Raw genomic sequence first — 19,883 nt, 5'->3', positions numbered from 1 at the left:
AATTAAAAATATTTGATAGAACTAACGGTTAAATTAACTGAAAAAATAAAAAAATAAATATATTTATATTCTATTATTTTATTTATATTTTTTCATGCTAAGTATTTTACTGTTAATCTTATATTATTTTTTAAAATAATTTTAGTCAAATTTAAAATAATATAAGAAAATAACTTAAGTAAACATTATATTTTTATTCTGTTAATCAATGTAATAATTAAAAAAAATAATCTAATATAAAATTATTCAAAAATAATAGACAAAATACAGTACTAAAATAATATATTAAATATTATAAGTGATACAATGATTAAAGTAATATTGCAACATAAGAATATAAAATATAATAATAAAAAAAAATCTATCATCTATTATTATCAATGTCTTGATTTATAATGTGGAGATAAAATGTTAGTGTGCATGTTGTGAAACAAATGAGGGGTCCGTGCATTAAAAGAAATAAGGAGATGATAAATATATGAATGAGTAAAAATAAAAAAAATAAACCCCTAATTTATTAAAAAATGGTAAGCAAAATATTTGATAAATACATTAAAGATAAAAAAAGAAAAAAAATATAAAAAGTTAAAAGCTAACATTTTAAAAGATATTATTTTAAATAGTATTTTAAATAACACTAAAAATTACTGAAAAATTATTTAAAAAATTATTTATCAAATAACTAAATGAACTTTTAAGTTAATAATAAAATTAAAAATTAATTAAAATATCTCGTGAGAATCAATTTTTTTTTAAGGGGAGTCAATTTTATGTACCGGAAAAAATATCTTTAAAAACATGTTGATATCATTAAAAGTATGCTAATACCAAATTAACTATACGAGTTGTTTTAAGCTTAGCAGTGTTGTTTAACAAAATTTATGTGATATTATAAGAGTTACAAAATTAAATAAGCAACAACCATGTACTGTCGATGCTATAACGTTGTGGTTTGAATAATCATAGAATGAAACAATTTCATCCCCTTAACTATTATAATTAATAATAAAATAAAATACACGCACCAATCACGTTGTTATGGTTACTCACGGGAAAAAAAAATGATGAATATGTATATAAAAACAGCGTGAATCAGGCATAATCTCCCGCAATTTTTTATTTATTTTAATTAGTAAATAGATTATTAAATAATATTTGCCTAATAAATTGTTTATGCTTTTCCTCATTGATGGCTTAATACTTCAACGCTTGATAAACGCCAAAAGAGACTGATAAAAAAAGGTAAACGCCAAAAGATAGCAGCTAGATCATCCCTAACCGTTCAACAATCTCTCCTTCATTTGAAACTGTACATCTAGTTGCATTTTCTATAAAAATCTGAACTAATTAAACAATTATATGTTGTCAATTTACTTTACTCTGCTAACCATAAGCAGCAATACAGGTACCAATCAAAGTGTAGGATATATTTCAAAGGAAGATTTACATTTAAATCATGTTTTTCACTTAAATTCTTAGCAAACCAATCCAGCAAGTATTAATCGACCACCTCAGCAGCCTTCACAGCTATTCTATCGTATGGGTTTAGGAAATACCCTCACATAAGTGACATAACAATCAACTTGAAGAGAACAAAGTTACTTATCAGCCATACCTCAGGTGCAGAAAGTAAAAAACAGAATGTGAAAAGTTAATCAAGGTTTTAAGGGGCAGTGTCATGATTATGAAATCTGCTTCAAACTATTTTTTGGAAGAATGGTGTTATATTGGAGGATTTTACTAACATATCATCATCAGGGGATTATTATAAAAAACATACACAAATTATTCAATTTGATGGAGTTAGTCTCAACAACAATTCTTAACAAAATCCTCCTCTGTATGGAAAGGGATAAAATTCCTTTGGCAAATTATTCAGCGTAAAATAGACAAAGAACATGCACAAGACATTTTACATAAAGGTCTTAAGATATGATTTATTAAGATTTTAGATCTCAAATGACAACTGTCCAACAAACTCAAATCACCGAAAGCAACATTATTACCATGATTTAGCAATAAGATTCATGTCCAATAATAATGCAACATTTATTTTCTTGCAAACTACAGCTACGTGGATTGAGTAGCATTTTATATTATCCACTCTAGCACTCCATTGTACAATCTTAACAGAGCAAGATTTCTCACTTGTGATGTTTAGCAAGCCAGTCCAACATGTCCCGGTGAGCCTCCTCTGCAACCTTCACAGCTTCTGCATCTTCAGCGTTGTATCTCACAGCCCAACCGTGTGAAATTTTGGGAAATATTTTAACAAAACTAGCAACCTGCACAAAAAAAAGGTTTATGAGTGATATTAAATATATCACAGATTTTTGTATATGTGCAAATTAAATAATATGCACGCACTGCTTTGAGTAACACTGCTTAACGTGAATAGGTTGCTTATCTTAATGTTGTGTATTAGAGAGTGTTCTTAGTATTTCTCCTCAAGGTAAACATAGAAGGATGGCACATAACCACAAAAGAAAGAAAGAAAGAAAGAAATCATCTGACCCCAGCTTTAGCAGCTAGGACTTGTTCAAATTGTTTCACAAGCTCGGGAGGAGAATATTGGTCAATCTCAGCTCCGAGTATAGCAATTGGAATATCAACAGCTGAATGTCAGACCAATAGTTAATTGTTAGAATATGAACATCTCAGTAGATGCTTTAAGAACTATCTTTTTTAAAAAAGCAAAAGAAAACAAGATAAAAGAAAGAAAGAAAAGAGAAAGAGAACAATAAAACTTGTCCCTTAATAGTTGATAATTGCAGTAACTGGAAAAGAATATATTAATAATATAAAAATATATTTGTTCAAATTAGGAGTGTATATATGTACCTCTCATTATCATGAAGACAAATAGGATCCTTTATCTAGATACATTAAATCTCTTACTCAAAAAACATGTTTAAATTCATGGTAATAACAATCTACATGCTTTTGTTTTCTTTTTTTTTGAACAAGAATCTGCAACATAAATTTAGTAGCCTTATTCCTTAGAAGATGCAAAGAGACAAACTCTAAACAAAGAGTATGCAAATTAAGGGGAAAAAATAATTTAAATATTGAAAATCCATACCCTTGATGTCGTCCAGAGAGACAAACGATGGATGCATTAGCACAGCAGTTTGTATAAGTTTGGACTTTACAAGTTCAACCACAACCTTTGCTGAGAGAAAGAAAGAACATATAGCATATTCTGAGTTCAGTTATTAACTTAGTTGCATTTAAAACTTTAAATCCAACCGATAAATACACCTAAGAGGATCTAAATCTGTTTTCAACCTAAAAGGAAGAGGGGAATGCACAGATAAGTGGGAACTCACCACCCCAACAAAAACCAACAGCGGCAATAACAGAAACACCTTTACTTTTCAAGGCCTCAATTATGGGTTTTGTAGCTTCAGAACCTTTGTCCTATCAATACAATAGTTAAGTATCAGAGAATGTCACCATCTTTTACATCTGATTTGGGACAACACGCAATGATCAATCTTCAAATCAAAACTGCCTACAGAGGTTGTGGCTAAAGTGATAATAACATTACATAAACTAGACATCTAAATTCAGCCATACATTTTCCAAAATCAGATTGCTCAAAGTTTCAATAAGGATACAAGAATTAGATTTCGGTGAAAACACAAAACTTTGTTTTTTATTTATAAAAGAGAAAAAAAAATAAAAAAACCAAATATCATTATGAACCTATTTTATTTTAGATTCTCAAGAACTTCAAATGGATATTTGCAAGCAGGAGAAAATTTCTTCATTCTCATTTCCTGCCTTGGGCCTTGTGAAAAATTTAATCTGAAGAGACTCAATGTAAGAACTAACCGGTCCATGATCTTTTAGCCACACAGGTAAGGGTCTGTTAGAATTCTGATAATTAAAGGGTTCACCATCCAAGAGGTCGGGAACAACCACATAATACCCAGCAGCTGCAACTTTGTCAGCAAGCTTCCTTCACAACAGAGAACAGTATTATTTGTTGGAGAAACACATTGCACTGAGAATGGGAGAGATGGAGATGGGGAATGGGAGCAAAATGAACCAGCCATTTGTATTGGTAGTAAAAACTTTAGGAAATTTTTAAGTGAAAAGATATCATAAAGAACCAAATAATTATATCACAAAGGCATCGTCTATGCAGATTAGAACTCTTGTTAATCTAACACATTATATACAGCATACATAATTATATTCTCACAAATCACTACTCTCTAAATTGCACTCACATTTCCCAGATAGTTTTTAATATTATAAAAGAATAGATGACCAATTGATCATACCCCACCCCACAGAAGTTGAAATCTATCACTATCCCCGGAAGAACATGAGGAAGTAGTTTAGAAGAGGACAAGTAGGTTCAATTAGAGTATGATGTAGAATATCTTTTTCACAAACTTTCTAATTCTCATTAATCTATATATGAGCAATTGGATAAAAGAAAACATGAATTTGCACTCCCCCTGGACAGGATATGCATACCAGTGTCCAGTGTTCACGTAAGCTGTCACTGGATTTCACTCACTCAAAAAGTAAAGGAGAAAGAATCAAATGTGATGAAAGCTACACTACATAGAGTTCGGACAGAATGAAGCAAAAATAATATGTTCCTATAAAAATTAGACAGAAATGAAAATTGGCCATACCTTAAATTTGGTGCTTCATAACCTGAAAAAAAAAAAAAAAAGAGCATAAGAAGTTAAAAGAAGATTTTCGTTAAAGACAATAATAACTGTTAGAAGCTTGTCTGAATAAAATGAGTTCACTACATAAACCACATCCCATCAAAATACTGATTTTTTTTAGTTTCCAGATGAATTATATGCATATAAATGGATCTGCATGTTAATTAGCGGATAGCACTTATGTGAATACTTACAATTTAAAATTACTTAAATATTTAATACTTAATTATATATAAAGTAAGTTGTTTTAATTAATTTATTTTTAATATAAATATACTAGTATTTATTTGAAAATTATTTTTCGGTATAAATATGTTTTAAAATTATTTATTTTAGTATAAACATATATTCAAAAACTATTTTTTAAAAAAAATACCTTTTATTTAAAATTTATATTTTAATAAATATCTACAGACCGCGGATTTGGAGTTACTTAAATTTTATATTCATCAAATTTGTCAATTCAAGAGTGAACTCATTTTTCACACTCTCTAATAATCATTTTTAACATAATCTTTCTTTTCGTCTTTAGTGTATTTCACATACTATTCTTATAATTAATTTAAAAAAATATTATTTCTCTACAATCTTAAACTGTTCTTCTTTTATCTTTATTCTAATACTTATTTTCTTAATTAATTATTACTTTCAATTTTTTATCTTTATCTTTAAATTTAATATGTTCACAAAACTCGAAACTTATTTAAGAAATCCAAATCTAGTTCTGCTTCATCAATGATATGTTGGTAAATTATAATTATAATATAATTTTATATTTAAAAATAATTATTTATTATCAATTATAACTATATTATATGAAAGAAAAAAAAAACATGTACGTTTTAGAAAGAAAAAGAATTTAAAAAGAATGAAGGCAAAGAGAAAGTGAGAAAGAAATGGCAAAGAAGAAGAAGAAGAAGAAGGAGAAGAAATACCAAAGACATCGGAGAGCATAAGAAGGGCGAGTTTAGAGTGAGAAGAGCCACTGAAATAGGAATCGACACCACCCACTTTATTGACATGCCCACCTCCTCCACTGGGGTTCAGGCTGGGTGGATTTGAACAGCACTGAGGCCCTGACATCTTTTTTTGATTTGTTTTCTTAACACCTCTTTGAAGTTTGAGCTGCTACTCTATGCTATTTATAAGAGAGAAGAAGTGAAGAACCATAACAATAAACTATTTTTTTGCTACGTATATCTTTGATCAAGATTAATCTCTTTCTATAGGTCAAACCTTTGATTACTTTCTTAAAAAACCCGAACATAAAAACTTTTGGACCAACCATTTATTCGTAAAAATAAACTATTTTACTTAATATTTTTAGATTTGATCTCATTGGTCTAAATTCTTTATCATTTAACAAAATATTTCTTTATAAAAAACATTAGGTAGCGTTGTCTTGTCACATAAGCAAAGCATTAGACTCTAGAGGAAGAAAAGGTTTAAAATAAATTCCGACATGCGTTAGCCCAGCCCTGACGTTTAAACTGATTGCCGCGCAAGGAAAGCGGAAGCCAAAGAAAAATTGATTAATCTGAAAATACTATGATGTTATATTTATCATGTAAGCAATTAAGATAGTTCATCATAATATATAAGCAACGAATGACACAATCTTCTTGATAGTATAAATTAAGTGTTTAATCACCATTGTATTTATAGTGTAAAATAATTAAGTATAAGCCCAGTTTTTTTTTAATTTTTTTTTAAAAATATGTGTTATGAATTAATTTAAAATTAATGTTTCGAGAAGAAATTGAATCTGAAATTTTTATATTATTAACACAAGTAAATAAGACAATTATGTCTTAAAATAAATAATGTTATTATATATAATACTAAAATTTTTAATGTATATTTAATACGCATGTAAATTTAAATAATAAATTTTGTGATAATTAATTTTGATATAACTTATACAAATTATTTAATTTATATATTTTTTATAAATAAAAAATATTTATTATTAAAAAATTAACTTATTAATAAATTAAAAAAACATATTTTTAAAATTAAAAAAAAAACTTATCCTGCCCGAGTGTTTTTGGGATGCCCCCAATAAGCAACAAACATATAATGGATTGGATTTGTTTCTGTTTTTTGGTTGAATCTTCTTCATAGCTAGATAGATAATATAAGCCAATGATTTTTTTTCGTACTTCAGAAGACTATTAACCAACATGTTAACTAATTGATTACAGTAAATTGAATCAGATTTTACAATTTTTTCTTCTGTAGTATTTCGTTGTGACATGAGCATGAATGGAGGAATTAATTTTTTTATAACTTTTATAAAGGCTAAAATTATTTATTTTGGCTTTTTGGCCCATGTTGTAGGATGGTCCGTATGGCAGATCGTAGTGAAACAAGATCACCTTGTGAAGGGAAAAAAATTCCCTTCGCAAATTACTCAGCGTAAAATAACACAAAGATACACAGTAACACCAAGACATTATTAAGATCTCAAATCACAACTGTCCACCAAACTCAAATCAACATTATTAGGATCATCCAGAAATAAGATTCACTTCCAACAGGTAATAATACAACATTTATTTTCTTGCAAACTACAGGCACGTTGATTGAGTAGCATTTTACATCCTTCCCTCAAGTACTCCATTGTACAGTTTTGACAGAACAATAGGTCTCACTTGTGATGTTTAGCAAGCCAGTCCAGCAAGTCCTGGTGGGCCTCTTCTGCCACCTTCACAGCTTCTGCATCCTCAGTGTTATATCTCACAGCCCAACCGTGTGAAACTTTCGGAAATATTTTAACAAAACTGGCAACCAACACAAAAAAAATGCTCATGAATGATATCTAAATACATGATAGATTTTTGTATATGTCCAAATTAAAGAACTGAATAAAAATGGACAATTTCTTTGACAAATACTGCTGTCCTGTGCAACTTGTACCCCATTGTGTAATTTTTTATTCCAAAACACATATTGCGTAAAATGTGAAAAAGCTAATCAAGCTTATTTGACTGCATACAGAATCTTGTAATTGACAAGAGAGAGAGAGAGAACACAAGAAATAACATTGTGAAATTATCTAGTTAAAAATAAAATGATGGCACACAAAAGAAAGAACAAATCATCTGACCCCAGATTTAGCAGCTAGGACTTGTTCAAATTGTTTCACAAGCTCTGGAGGAGAAACTTGGTCAATCTCGGCTCCAAGTATAGCAATTGGAGTATCAACACCTGAATGTTAGACAAATAGTTAATTGTTAGAATAGGAACATCAAAGTCACTGCTTTAAGAAATCCACTTCTGATTTTTCTTTTTCTTCGTCTTTATTCAGTCATTGAAATATGAGTAATATGACAAGTAAATGAGTTTGTGTGGAAAAGGCCCTGAATCATTATACTGTTGCAAAAGAAGAATACACGACAGGAAAAGCAGAAAAAACATATATCAGTGTAAATTACCCCTATGGCCTCTAGAGCATGGATTGAATGCATAGTCCAGAAAAAAAACGTGTCTTATATCTTATATTCTTATATATAGTCTACAAGCAATTGAATTCCTAATTTTTTGTACCAATTTATAATCATTTGTATATAATACAAGTGCATATTACATAAATATAATTAGTCGTGAGCTTGTTGAGTCTAAATATAAAGCAGGCGTTTAAAACACACTCCATTTACGTTGCAAGTGTTGCTCATCTTCCAGACAAGATTTTTAATGATCCAATTACAACTACAATTAAATAAACACATTTTTGTATTACTAAAATTTTATACAGAAATATCTTTCGGCCAAATTTTCTTTCTGCAGATTTTTAACAAGTTTTCATGAAAACAATCCCAAACATGCACTGAATGTAATAATTATCATTATGATTATGATAATTATATCAGTATATGCAATATAATTTTAGTATTTTTAAAAAATTAAAGAAAACAAAATAATGGAAAGAAAAGAGAAATAGAATAACAAAGGCAACTCTTGCCTTAATAGTTAATTATACAATTACAGTTATTACTAGAAAGAATATATACAAAAGCATATCTCTCATCTGCATGAAGATAAATAAGATCCTTTAGCAAGTGACATTAGACCTTTTACTCAAAAACACGCATAAATTGATGATATTTGTTTTGTTTTGTTTTGTTTTGTTTTTCTTTTGAGCAAGAAGCTGCAACATAATTTTAGTAGCCTTTTTCCCTTAGTAGATGCCAAGAGACATTCCCTAAACAAAGATTGTGCAAATTAAGGGGCAAAAAGAATTTAAAATTGAAAATCCATACCCTTGATGTCATCCAGGGAGATAAATGATGGATGCAATAGCACAGCAGTTTGAATAAGTTTGGATTTCGCAAGTTCAATAACAACCTTAGCTGAGAGAAAGAAGAAAATATAGTACATTCTGTGAGTTCTGTTATTAACTTAGTTGTCCTTAAAACTTCAAATCCAACCAATAAGTACACCTAAGTATCTGAATCTGCTTTCAACATAAAAGAAAGGGGGGGATGCACAGAAAATAAGTAGGCACTCACCACCCCAACAAAAACCAACAGCTGCAATAGCTGAAACACCTTTACTTTTTAAGGCTTCAATTATGGGTTTTGTAGGTTCAGCACCTTTCTCCTATCAACATAATAGGTAAGCATCAGAGAATGTCACCATTTTGTATAATCTGATTTGAGACCATTCATAATGTTCAATCACAAACAGAAACTGCCAACAAATGTGGCAGGCCAGTGGCTAAAGTGATAATAACATTACATAAACTAGACATCTAAATCCGGTCAGAGTGTTCAAAGTTTCAATAAGGATACACAAATTGGATTTCGGTAAAAATACAGAATTGTATTTTATTTATAAAAGAAAAAAAATAACATAAACAACCAAGCATCATTATGAATCTATATATATGTTTTTTTTAGATTCTCAGTGCATTCAAATGGATATTTGCAGGAGAAAGTTTTGTGAATTGGGCCTTGTACTAGGCAGTAGGCAAAGTCACAGACTCACAGTGAAACATTTTAATCCAAACAGGCTCAATATAAGAACTAACCACAATCTTTTATCCAAGCAGGAAAGGGCCTGTCCGAATTCTGAGGATTAAAGGGTTCACCATCCAAGAGGTCAGGAACAACTACATAATACCCAGCAGCTCCAACTTTGTCAGCAAGCTTCCTTCATAACAGAAAACAGTATTATTTACTGGAGAAACGCATTACATTCATCATCTCTTAGAATGTGAGTTTAGGCCTAGCTCAACCCTAAAAACTAACTCAAGGAATGAAGGTTGCTCATCATTTATATATTCTAACTTGACTTTATCTTGGATTTGGGTTTTTCCCAATATCATCATGAAACTGAGAGAGATGGAGACTGGGAAAAGATAGAAAACAAAACAGCCAGATTCTCATTAATCTATATATGAGCAATTGGATCAAAGAAAACATAACTTTGCATTCCTAGATATACATACAAGTTTTCACATACAGATATTGGAATATCAATCACCCAAAAAATAAAGAGAAAGAATCAAATGCGATGAAACGTATACTACTTTGAACTCGGGCAGAATGAGGCCAAAATAACTTGCTTGAACAGATAACCAGACTATAAAACATAGCAAATTAGACATAGAAAACTGACATGAAAATTAACCATACCTTAAATTTGGCGCTTCATATCCTGCCAAAAAAGAAAAAGACATTTAAAGTTAAAAGAAGATTTTGGTTAAAGGTGATAACTGTAAAAAGATTATCTGACATCTGTATATAAATTCAGTATATAAACCACAGGCTGCCAAAATGCTGACATTTGTAGTTTTTACTTGGGCAAGAAAACATATGCATTAATTTCAATTAAAATAATTTTTTTCCTACTTATTTTTTATGGGGATTTGATATAAGAATAAGATAGAGTTATTGAAACTAACACCTCCATTAAATAAAATTAGTTGGAATTTTCTTATATTTGAGACCAAAAAATTCTTTTTTGTTATATTTGAGACAAGATTTAGTAAATATATTTAACAAGTCATGCAAGAAATTCATAGCCACACAAATCATAAGAAATCCAGAATATCAAAACAGTATGATACACTGTCAAGTATCAAAAAAGAGTTCAATTAAAAAGAAAGAAGGCAAAGAGATGAAATGAATACCAAAAACATCGGAGAGCATAAGAACGGCGAGTTTAGAGTGAGGAGATCCAGTGAAATAGGAATCAATACCACCTACTTTGTCAACATGGCCACCTCCTCCAGTGGGGTTCAAGCTTGGTGGATTTGAACAGCATTGAGGTCCTGACATATTTGAAACTAAATTCTTTATCATTTAACAAAATAAAATTAATTAGAATGTATTTACAATATAATTAATTTACAATATTAAAAAATTATAAATAATTGTGTATACTAATATTATTAATTTTTATTAGGATTATTTTAAAAAATTATCTATAGAATATTTTTTAATTAAATAATAGATTGTGTATTTTTATATTAATAATGCATAAAAAAACTAAAAGAGTATATAAATGGTTTAAACTCGAAATTCATATTTCATTTAGTAGAATTTAGGTGCAATTCATCCCAGTATAATGTTTTCGTTGTATTGCTTTTTCTTCTTGAAACTTTTTCCTTTCATTGCTCATTTGCTCTTTTTCTCTATTTACCAGAAGTACAGACCGAGACAAAAAAAATACCTTAAAAAAAAAAACGAGACAAAAACGAAAACGACGTGACTTTTGGAATCTTTCTACCGAATGCGAGAAAGTTCAGAAAAAAATAGCAGATTCGGTCCGACACTCCTACTCCAAGGAAAGATAATATTACTTCTTGAAGTTTAAAATAACTCATAGAAAACAAGTGTATTTTGATCAAATTAACTTATAAACTAGACAAACCAACTTATATTCCACTAGAGTAACTTGTTATTTTCGAATGAGCATCGACAAAAATAATTTTGAATTAAATTAGTTCTGTAAAAATAATTTTGATTTTCATTAAAATTAATTTCAAAATAATGAGTATGTTTGAATATTTTTATTATAAAAACAAACCGATAATAAAGTTTAATGTAAAATTTTTAATCCAACACAAAAAAGTCTAAAAAATTATTTTAACTCATAATCAATTCTTAATTCAGAATTAATTCCTAGCCATGAAATTAAATATGTAAAAAATTACTTAAAAATAACAGATATTTTAACATGACTAGTCCAACGAAAAATCAGATACACACTCAGAAACATCACATTCTGATCTCTCAATTTCTCACACGGTTTGTTAACTTACTTAATTAAACTCCAAGGTTATCTACATCATGATCAAGGAGTAAGATAATAAAAAAAGGATTGACATTTGATTTTACCTTCGAGACACATCGAGATTTAGATAACAACGCAATGCACGGGTGATGTTATATATTACGTAGCTGATGATGGATATGTTACTCAAAAACAAATTGGTCAGCCAAATCGGGGCACTCTGTTAAATCATTCTGCATATATTTGTGTGTGTTCAACGTAGGAATTCAAATTGCATATAGTTATAAGAAAATTAAGCAAATACACAAACAAAAAGTCAGAATATAACATAAGTAACCTTCGAATGAAAAGACTAAATTAGAAGAAAGAAGAAATTAATATATACAAAGGAAACCAAAAGTACCTCGAATTTTCTTCGCAGTTTCTAATTGTTAAGTAGACAGCACTCCTTCGGAAATCAGCATCTCGCAGTTTCGTGAAAAAATCCAAACAAAATATTCAGTTTTTATTTCTTCGATCGTCAACTACGCCACAATCTTTTAATGTCATTAACATGGGCACTCTAGTGGGACATGTAGCTCCAGGTTTTGGGTTCTTGTCAACCCCAAGTCCTACAAGGGCCCATCATGGTTCCCAAGTGCCAAGTTCAGATACATAGAGCTTGTGCTCGTCATGGTTGGCTCCACAGCCTCCGTAGCCGTGGAACTCTTCATATATAGGCCCCAAGCTCACCAACCTCTGGACCCAGATGGAACCATTCCCTCCACTCTTTAATCTCCATCACCTTCTTCCTCTACGCAGCATGTGCCATAATCTTGGACCGGGCCCAAGTCCAGGCCCAATTTGCCCAACAACTGCTTCTCTTGCATCTTCATTCCGCGGACCACATGGGCCCAGAAGGCCGATACCACCTTTTGCTACAGATTTTGGTCTTTGTTTCACTCTTCACCACTCTCATTGGAATTGGGCACCCCCATAGCTTGTTGGTCAACTTTGTTCGCTCCGTCAGCATATTCTTCCAGGGTTTGTGGCTTATTGTGATGGGCTTCATGCTTTGGACACCTTCACTCATACCCAAAGGTTGTTACATGGTTGTTAGATGCTCTTCTCCCGAGGCACCTAACCGTGCTGTTTCACTTGTCAAGATCGAATTCAATTGGTTCGTTATCGGTGTGACCGTTTTTGCCGTTTCTTTGTACTTGGTTTTGGTCAAACTTTATGGGGAGAAGAAGGTGCAGTATTTTTCGTTGGGGAGTGAGGATAAGGAAAGGAGTAAGTACGAGTTAATTTGTGATTATATAGTGGTTGAGTGTGTAGATGTATAGGTGTCTTGTAATTATGAATTAAATTAATTAAGTAAGAAACAATGGGGTTGGCTAATGGAATATTGTGAATGTGGGTAGTTTTCATAGGGATATATTAATTGGATTTGATTTAATTTGTTTGTGTTTGCTATTAGGGAGCAAGAGTACGTGTTTGCTGTTCTTGAACCCAAGGGAGCAAAACAGGCTCCCATCCGACAATTATTCTGATTTGGGATGAGAAAAATGTAATTATTTTTATAAATATTTTTGTTGTTGTTCTGATTTGGTGACAGATGTAACAATCCTTAATTATATGCCATCCGCATCTACTTCTACGTTCCATGCAAATCTCCATTAATTTGTTCTCTATGAACGACCACGTGAAATTGTATATACGATATTTTTTTTTATCCGTAGAATTGAATATATTAGAGTATAAAATTCATCTTTTATGTTAAATATATACACGCAAGGTTATTATGTTTGTCATGTACTAGACACCAAGATAAATATTATTTCTTTGTTTGATTGCACTAGATTTTTTAGAGATTTCATTTGTATATAATAATTAAATTAAACTCATATTTAATTAACTTATATCAAGATTTATTTTAAGAAATGACTTATTATATGTATAATTAAGTTAAATACATAACAATTAATTATTAAGAATACAAAAAACACACGTATCTATAGATGCCATTCGAGGAAACAACAAAGTCAATTAGCGATGATCCTCTCTTCCATTAAGAGTAGTATTGCGTAAGGACCTACTAATATCATTTTAAAATTTTGTTAATCCAGTACAAAACATTATTTTGCTGGACTATGCATGCGGAGTTTTGGGCTATGTTTGGCCAAAGGTAGGGGCATTATCGCGTTGTGTTGTGGTGGGATCAAATTTTCTGATTGCTATCGCGTTCATCACCGAAGGGCTCTTTATCCTTGTGGAGGAGGCTTGCAGCTTTATGACCCGAGAAGGGATGCCATTTATCTTCAGAGAAGGAAAAGCAGTGGCGTATTTGGTCTTTGCTTAGAGTTGGGAGTAGGATTTGTTGACTATCCCAAGAATGGACTACATTGGAACTAGATCTTTGAATAGTTATTGGGCATTAATTGGGCCAAAATCCCAATTGTTAACTCGTTGACATAAGTAGTAAAGTTTAAAACGAAAATTTGAGTGTCGAATTCATAAGGACTTTGTCTCTACTTGCGTTAATGAATATTCAATTTGTAAGCAAGAGATAAAGAATTACAATAAATTATAAGAAATAAAAAATTTGAAATTAAGAAGGCAAGAACAATAAAATAAACAAGATTTAATGCAAAAGATAACTTTGGAATTTAAATATGTTGGGGTTTAGCATGCATGACTATCCTTAATGCAATATTAATATTTTCCAAATTTCCACCCGCATCTACTAAGACATTCAACCTTAATCCCTCCCGATGAAGAGTCTAATTTATTTATTCTCTCTCTCAAATTCATTTGCAAAGATTGAATAGTAAATCACATTAAGCATAAAGATGTACGCAGAGACAAAACAAAGTAATTCTATCTCTAACAATGAATTGTTTAGATGTCATTTCCAGTTCGTTAGAAATTATCATTTTCTAATGTATAATTCCTAAAATTAATGCATGGATGATCAGATCATACAATAAAGATGAAGAGTAGAAAAGAAGTAATAGAAATAGAATTTACATTCAATAGATAATAAAAACAGTTACATTACAATGGTGTTGGCCTATCGGGCTCCCAATAATTGGGTTTAGCCTATAAAGCTTTACACTTCAGGAGCTAATGTGGATGAAAGAAGGGGTTGGATGACTAAAAAGAAAGGGAGGAATGACTAAAGAAGGAGGGTTTTCCCCTAAGGGATATGCTCAGACTTTGGATAGTTCTGAGACTCGATGTGTCTTTTTCTTTCTACTCCTTTTTTAGGGCTAAAGTAGTTTACTTTTCATACTGACTTCACACTGAGTGTGCTTTTGAGCTTCATCGTGGGTCTTCTTTACGCTAAATTTGAGGTTGTTCGCTAAGCATAAGTGCGTGCTAAGCCTAGATTGCGTGCTAAGCGAGCTATCCAATTCTTCCAACTTTTCTTCAAGACTTTTTCTTTCTGTTTTCATCAATTTTTCTCTAAAGCACTTGAAATCTTCTTCTTTTGACTTCTGTTTATAAAAAATTGTAAAGATGTTAAATTTTTTTTTTATTTCATTAAAAACAATAGTAACGTGAAGAAATTGCAATCATTATTAATCAAAATTGATTATTAAATTAACTCAGATTTCACAGTTATCACCAATCTAAAAGAAATAAAAAAAATATAGACATGATCATGTGTGTGTGATATATATATATATATATATATATATATATATATATATATATATATATATATATATATATATATATATATGAATGAATGATTAGGTGTTAATGAGATTTTTTGTGTTTGTAGGAGAGGAAAATAAATAAGAGAAACATAGATATAATAAGATGTGTATAAATAATCAATACTTAGTGAGAGAGGAAAAATAAGAAGAATATAAATATGATAAGGTGTCAATAACTGTCTGTGTGTGTGCATGTGTAGGAGAAGAAAAAATATAAATATGATAAGATGTTAATTCAAAGTTTGTGTATGTAAGAGAAAAAAATTAAATAATAAATATAAAATGATCCTAAAATTTATAAATATTCAATTAATACTTTTTATTTTTTTTTATCTTTCTCCTTGTCTTATCATATCATTAATCTTATAAATAATATTTTTTCTTCTCTTTTTTTTTCTCTCTCTTAAGGTGTCTACACCCTTGAAGTGTCCAAATAGATTTTTCCAAATATAAATCTAGATATGATAATTGATACCGGGTGTAGGAGATGAAAAAAATAAGAAATAAAAAATATAGATATTATGATAAGGGCCAAGGGGTGTGTGTGTGAGCGAGACTAGTGACAGAGTGGGAAAAAACGAAAAAATATAGATATGATAAAATGTTAATAAAGTGTTTAAAAAATAAGGTGTCTACAAACCAATACTCTGTGTGCGCTAATGTGATTACAAAATCATTTTTAAATAGTAGCCGATTTTTGAAATTGTCTAAACAAGAATTTCGTTTTGATTTATTTCACTTGCCATTCAGGGCTCTTAGAAAAAATCTTTGGATCCTGTACAAGATTTTTCAACAAAACACATATTATAAAAAGAGAAAGTAACTAGTCATAATTTAGCACACCTACACTGCAACTGCTGTGAGACACAAGAAGCTTCCCTTCAATTGCTTTTACACTTCAATTATTATTAAAAAAAATCATTAAAAAAGAATGTGTGCATGTGGCTACATGGATGGAAAGTAATCAAATACTAAAGTTTCAAACTTGTGTCCCCCAAAATTTCTAACCTTCAAAAAGTTGTGTTGAAAATTAAATCATTCCAAGCTCATCGCGTTAGCCTTAATGGCAATAAATCTGGCCTCTCTCACAAAATACATTGCATGATTTTCATGTGCTGGCCTGACTCCCTAATTCATGCATTGCCCCCCTTACATACACACATGATGAGATGGCAGAGCTGTCTAATTTGGCCCACTAAGCCCGTTTTTACAGTTTGTGGAATTTCTCAAATTTCAATGATATAATATAATTCCTGATTTTTTTTCCAATTTGATTGGGAGAAAAATAAAAGAAAAAACAAGAAAATCTCAAAATCCAGTTGCTTAATCACATGAGCTACATACAATACAAATACAATTAATATCCAATTTTTTCCCCTCTTTAGCAATATTCCCAGAGAAATAGGAATTGTTCACCCTTAGGGTGGAGTTTAAAAGCTATTGTTGCTTTGTCTCGAGCCCTAACCAATACAACACAAGTTATAGATAGGTCTCCTATTTATTCATGCTGAATTATTCAGTTCTGATTTGTCATCTTCTAGTTGTTCCAATTTCAAATGGACGTCATATTTCTTAGTAGCAATCAGCAAAGTAATATATCTTCCACTCACATAATTTGAACACAAATTCATAAGTGTTTCCCTAAAGGGAATGTTGCCACACTGGTCCTGTGTAGTCTCAGTTAGTCACATCCTGAACTACACAGATCACCTAACTTTTTCCACCACTGTTCTTTAAAAGACACAACAGATAGTAAGTCAAAGTAGGTCTCCCCACCAGCCTGGAACTTTCTTTCCTCACATTTCTGACCAAAAACAGAACAAAACCCCAACACTTGAAATAACATGTCCCAAGTTTGATCACAAGTGGCCTCCATCTCATTGGTGTAGCTATAAGCCTCTTTGTGACTCAAATTTCATCTTGCCAATTTTACTAGGACCCATTATAGCTGGACATCTTTAGGACTTATCCCAAAGGTCCACAAAGATCAGTTATACATGCTAAGGATCTTATCTTTGACACTTTTATGCTTAAAAGATAAGATGTAAGACTGTGGAAGCGTTTGAGTGCCAATCATTTTTTTATAAACAGTGAGACATTATTTGACAAGCTTGTAAGTCACATGCTGAACCCATTTTTAAGTAGTAGAACAAATCAAGGTCTTGGAAGTAGGAGTGGACCAAAGAGAGGGAGTGATGTTGAAGTTCGGGTTTATCTTTGTTGGGTTCATCTTCAAGGCTCAAGTGAAAATCATTATTTCATGCCTTTCATTTGAACTGCTTGATGATCAAGAAAGTTAAAGAGGATAAGGTGTTAGCTTTAGTTTAGCCACACTACTATTGAAGATAAGGCTGGTGTTTTTGTACTTGCTAATCGCTTTCAGGGGAAGCGACATTCACTAATGGCCGGCATGATTTAACTAAAAAACTTAGCGTTTCAGTTGAATTTGGAAAGAGAAGGCACGTGACTCTGATGTGAAATTCAAGTACAAGTGGAGCCTTAACATGAGCGCGTGCAAATCCAACACGTGGATCCAATCACTACATTGCAGTCTCCTGCCATGCCACGTCGGATTTTATATCTTCAATAAATTGTGCCCAAATTGGAGCTACATGCAGCACAACTTCAAAATGGGAAACATGGGTAGGAGATTTTCCAAGTTGAGGAGAATGGTGAGGCAACAAAGGGGGAAGTTTTACATTATGAGGGTGTGTATCTCTATGCTTCTAAATTGGCATAAGCACTCTTAGCCCACAAACACATTTTTTTTTTGTGTTTTCACCTGCTTTGAGGTGTCATCATCTACCTCAATGGCTTTGACCGTTATACATTAGCATTTAATAAAATTGTTTAGTTAACATTCTATGAAGTGTAACTTGGGGCTGAAATTTTTTGGAGCTATGTAAAATCTCTCTCCCCCAAGACAAACTTTGTTTTTTATGTCTGTTGCTAATTACTTTAGAAAGTATATACATATTGTATCGTCGAAAGCACCTGGTTAATTAGTGTAATTCTTTTTTCATGCGTTTGAAGACAAACTCATTCCAGTAGAAGTTAATGTTATGATCCTAACTGGATTGGATTGTTGGCAGTAAATAAATAGAAATCAATGTCCTTCTTAAAGCTTATACATTTGTGCGATTGGAATCTCGTACATGAATTACTTAATTTGGTTATGTTGTACGTAAATACAAAAAAAAATTATCTTCAATTTTCACCCGTACACGCTATGTTACGTGATCTGTTAAAAAGCTGATAATCAATCACAACATTCTGTTGAGTGAAAGGCATCATGTTACTTTCCACCAGTTACGTGCAACATATGAGGTGCTAAATTAAAACAAGCTAAAGATCTCTTGTCAATCACAAGGTGAAAATCCTAGCTGGACTACGTGATTGGGTTAACTTTAAGATAAAGTAAAATATTTCGGTTCATTATTTTTTATAGTATCAAGGAGAATCCATACAACACAACCTAAACTTCAGGCACAAATGCGGTTGCTTTGGGGATATAGTATGTGTACAGATAGAAAGGTATATAGGGTTGTAGAGACAGGGTTGGCCACTACTATTAGGATGAGACGATGAGTTGTATTAGGGAGACAGTGTGATGGAGACTGCTTTGTCATCTTCAATTCTTTTCAGGGACCACCCATGTCACCTGCTACGCGCTCTCACACATTCTACACAACCTTCTATCATTCACACAGATATATAAATAACAACAAGGAGTTCTAGTTTTATAAGGGCTACGAAATTAAAGTACTACATTTACTTCCAAAAGAAGTGAACCTCTTTCTTCTCTGTGTGTGTGTGTTCTCTAGGCCTTTTGCTTTGTAACATGGCAAGACAATCGTTATCGATGGGAATTCCAAAGTCCGGGTTAATGCAACGGTGTTCAAGGCACTTCCGGGAGCAGAAAACTAGATTTTACATCATATGGAGGTGCACGGTGTTTCTTATGCGGTGTGAGGATAATAGAATTTGATCGGTGTCTTGAAATTAGGGGTAAAAACATAGTTTTGAGAACATAGTGAGTTTTTTTTTATTACGCTTTGAGTACACGCAGAGTGGCTGCAAGGCTCCAATTACACAGTCTCTGCCACAATATCTGCTCCACAAAGTGGTTCTGGAGTGTTACTTACTTTGCCTGTAACTGTAAAAGCCATGTGTCAGCTCAGCAGCGGAGGTACCAAAGTGCTTCAGTTGTTGATAAACATGTGTAGTTAGTTACTGGATTTTG

The 19,883-nt window shown here is 31.4% G+C and overlaps 2 protein-coding genes and 1 pseudogene across 2 annotated transcripts; 1 reads left to right on the top strand and 2 right to left on the bottom strand.

Annotated features, from left to right (window-relative positions):
* Positions 1-1,910: 1,910 nt before the first annotated feature.
* Positions 1,911-5,952, bottom strand: LOC114392450 (endo-1,3;1,4-beta-D-glucanase-like). Its single transcript, XM_028353594.1, has 7 exons — positions 5,630-5,952; positions 4,656-4,677; positions 3,838-3,964; positions 3,330-3,420; positions 3,083-3,172; positions 2,515-2,615; positions 1,911-2,285 (listed from the first exon to the last, which is right to left on the bottom strand). The coding sequence occupies exons 1-7, from the start codon at positions 5,775-5,777 to the stop codon at positions 2,145-2,147; spliced, it is 720 nt and encodes a 239-aa protein (XP_028209395.1). The 5' UTR covers positions 5,778-5,952; the 3' UTR covers positions 1,911-2,144.
* A 1,177-nt stretch (positions 5,953-7,129) lies between these two features.
* Positions 7,130-10,978, bottom strand: LOC114393463 (endo-1,3;1,4-beta-D-glucanase-like). Its single transcript, XM_028354816.1, has 8 exons — positions 10,831-10,978; positions 10,334-10,355; positions 9,727-9,848; positions 9,382-9,413; positions 9,206-9,296; positions 8,957-9,046; positions 7,804-7,904; positions 7,130-7,515 (listed from the first exon to the last, which is right to left on the bottom strand). The coding sequence occupies exons 1-8, from the start codon at positions 10,976-10,978 to the stop codon at positions 7,345-7,347; spliced, it is 777 nt and encodes a 258-aa protein (XP_028210617.1). The 3' UTR covers positions 7,130-7,344.
* Positions 10,979-11,879: 901 nt separating this feature from the next.
* Positions 11,880-13,421, top strand: LOC114393462 (annotated as a pseudogene).
* The last annotated feature ends 6,462 nt before the right edge of the window (positions 13,422-19,883 follow it).

The sequence above is a fragment of the Glycine soja genome, chromosome 17 (genome assembly GCF_004193775.1).
Source record: "Glycine soja cultivar W05 chromosome 17, ASM419377v2, whole genome shotgun sequence".
In the NCBI taxonomy this organism is placed as follows: Eukaryota; Viridiplantae; Streptophyta; class Magnoliopsida; order Fabales; family Fabaceae; genus Glycine; species Glycine soja.
The sequence above is the reverse complement of the archived record's forward strand: the minus strand, read 5'-3'. Positions and strand labels throughout refer to the sequence as shown.

Coding starts and splice junctions, on each gene's coding strand:
- LOC114392450 (XM_028353594.1), bottom strand. CDS start 5,777: ATGTCAGGGCCTCAGTGCTGTTCAAATCCACCCAGCCTGAACCCCAGT. Junction 3,965..4,655: donor TATGAAGCACCAAATTTAAG/GTATGGCCAATT, acceptor TCTGTTGTGAAG/GAAGCTTGCTGACAAAGTTG. Junction 2,286..2,514: donor TCCTAGCTGCTAAAGCTGGG/GTCAGATGATTT, acceptor TTTTTTGTGCAG/GTTGCTAGTTTTGTTAAAAT.
- LOC114393463 (XM_028354816.1), bottom strand. CDS start 10,978: ATGTCAGGACCTCAATGCTGTTCAAATCCACCAAGCTTGAACCCCACT. Junction 10,356..10,830: donor TATGCTCTCCGATGTTTTTG/GTATTCATTTCA, acceptor CTTTTTTGGCAG/GATATGAAGCGCCAAATTTA. Junction 7,516..7,803: donor TCCTAGCTGCTAAATCTGGG/GTCAGATGATTT, acceptor TCATGTATTTAG/ATATCATTCATGAGCATTTT.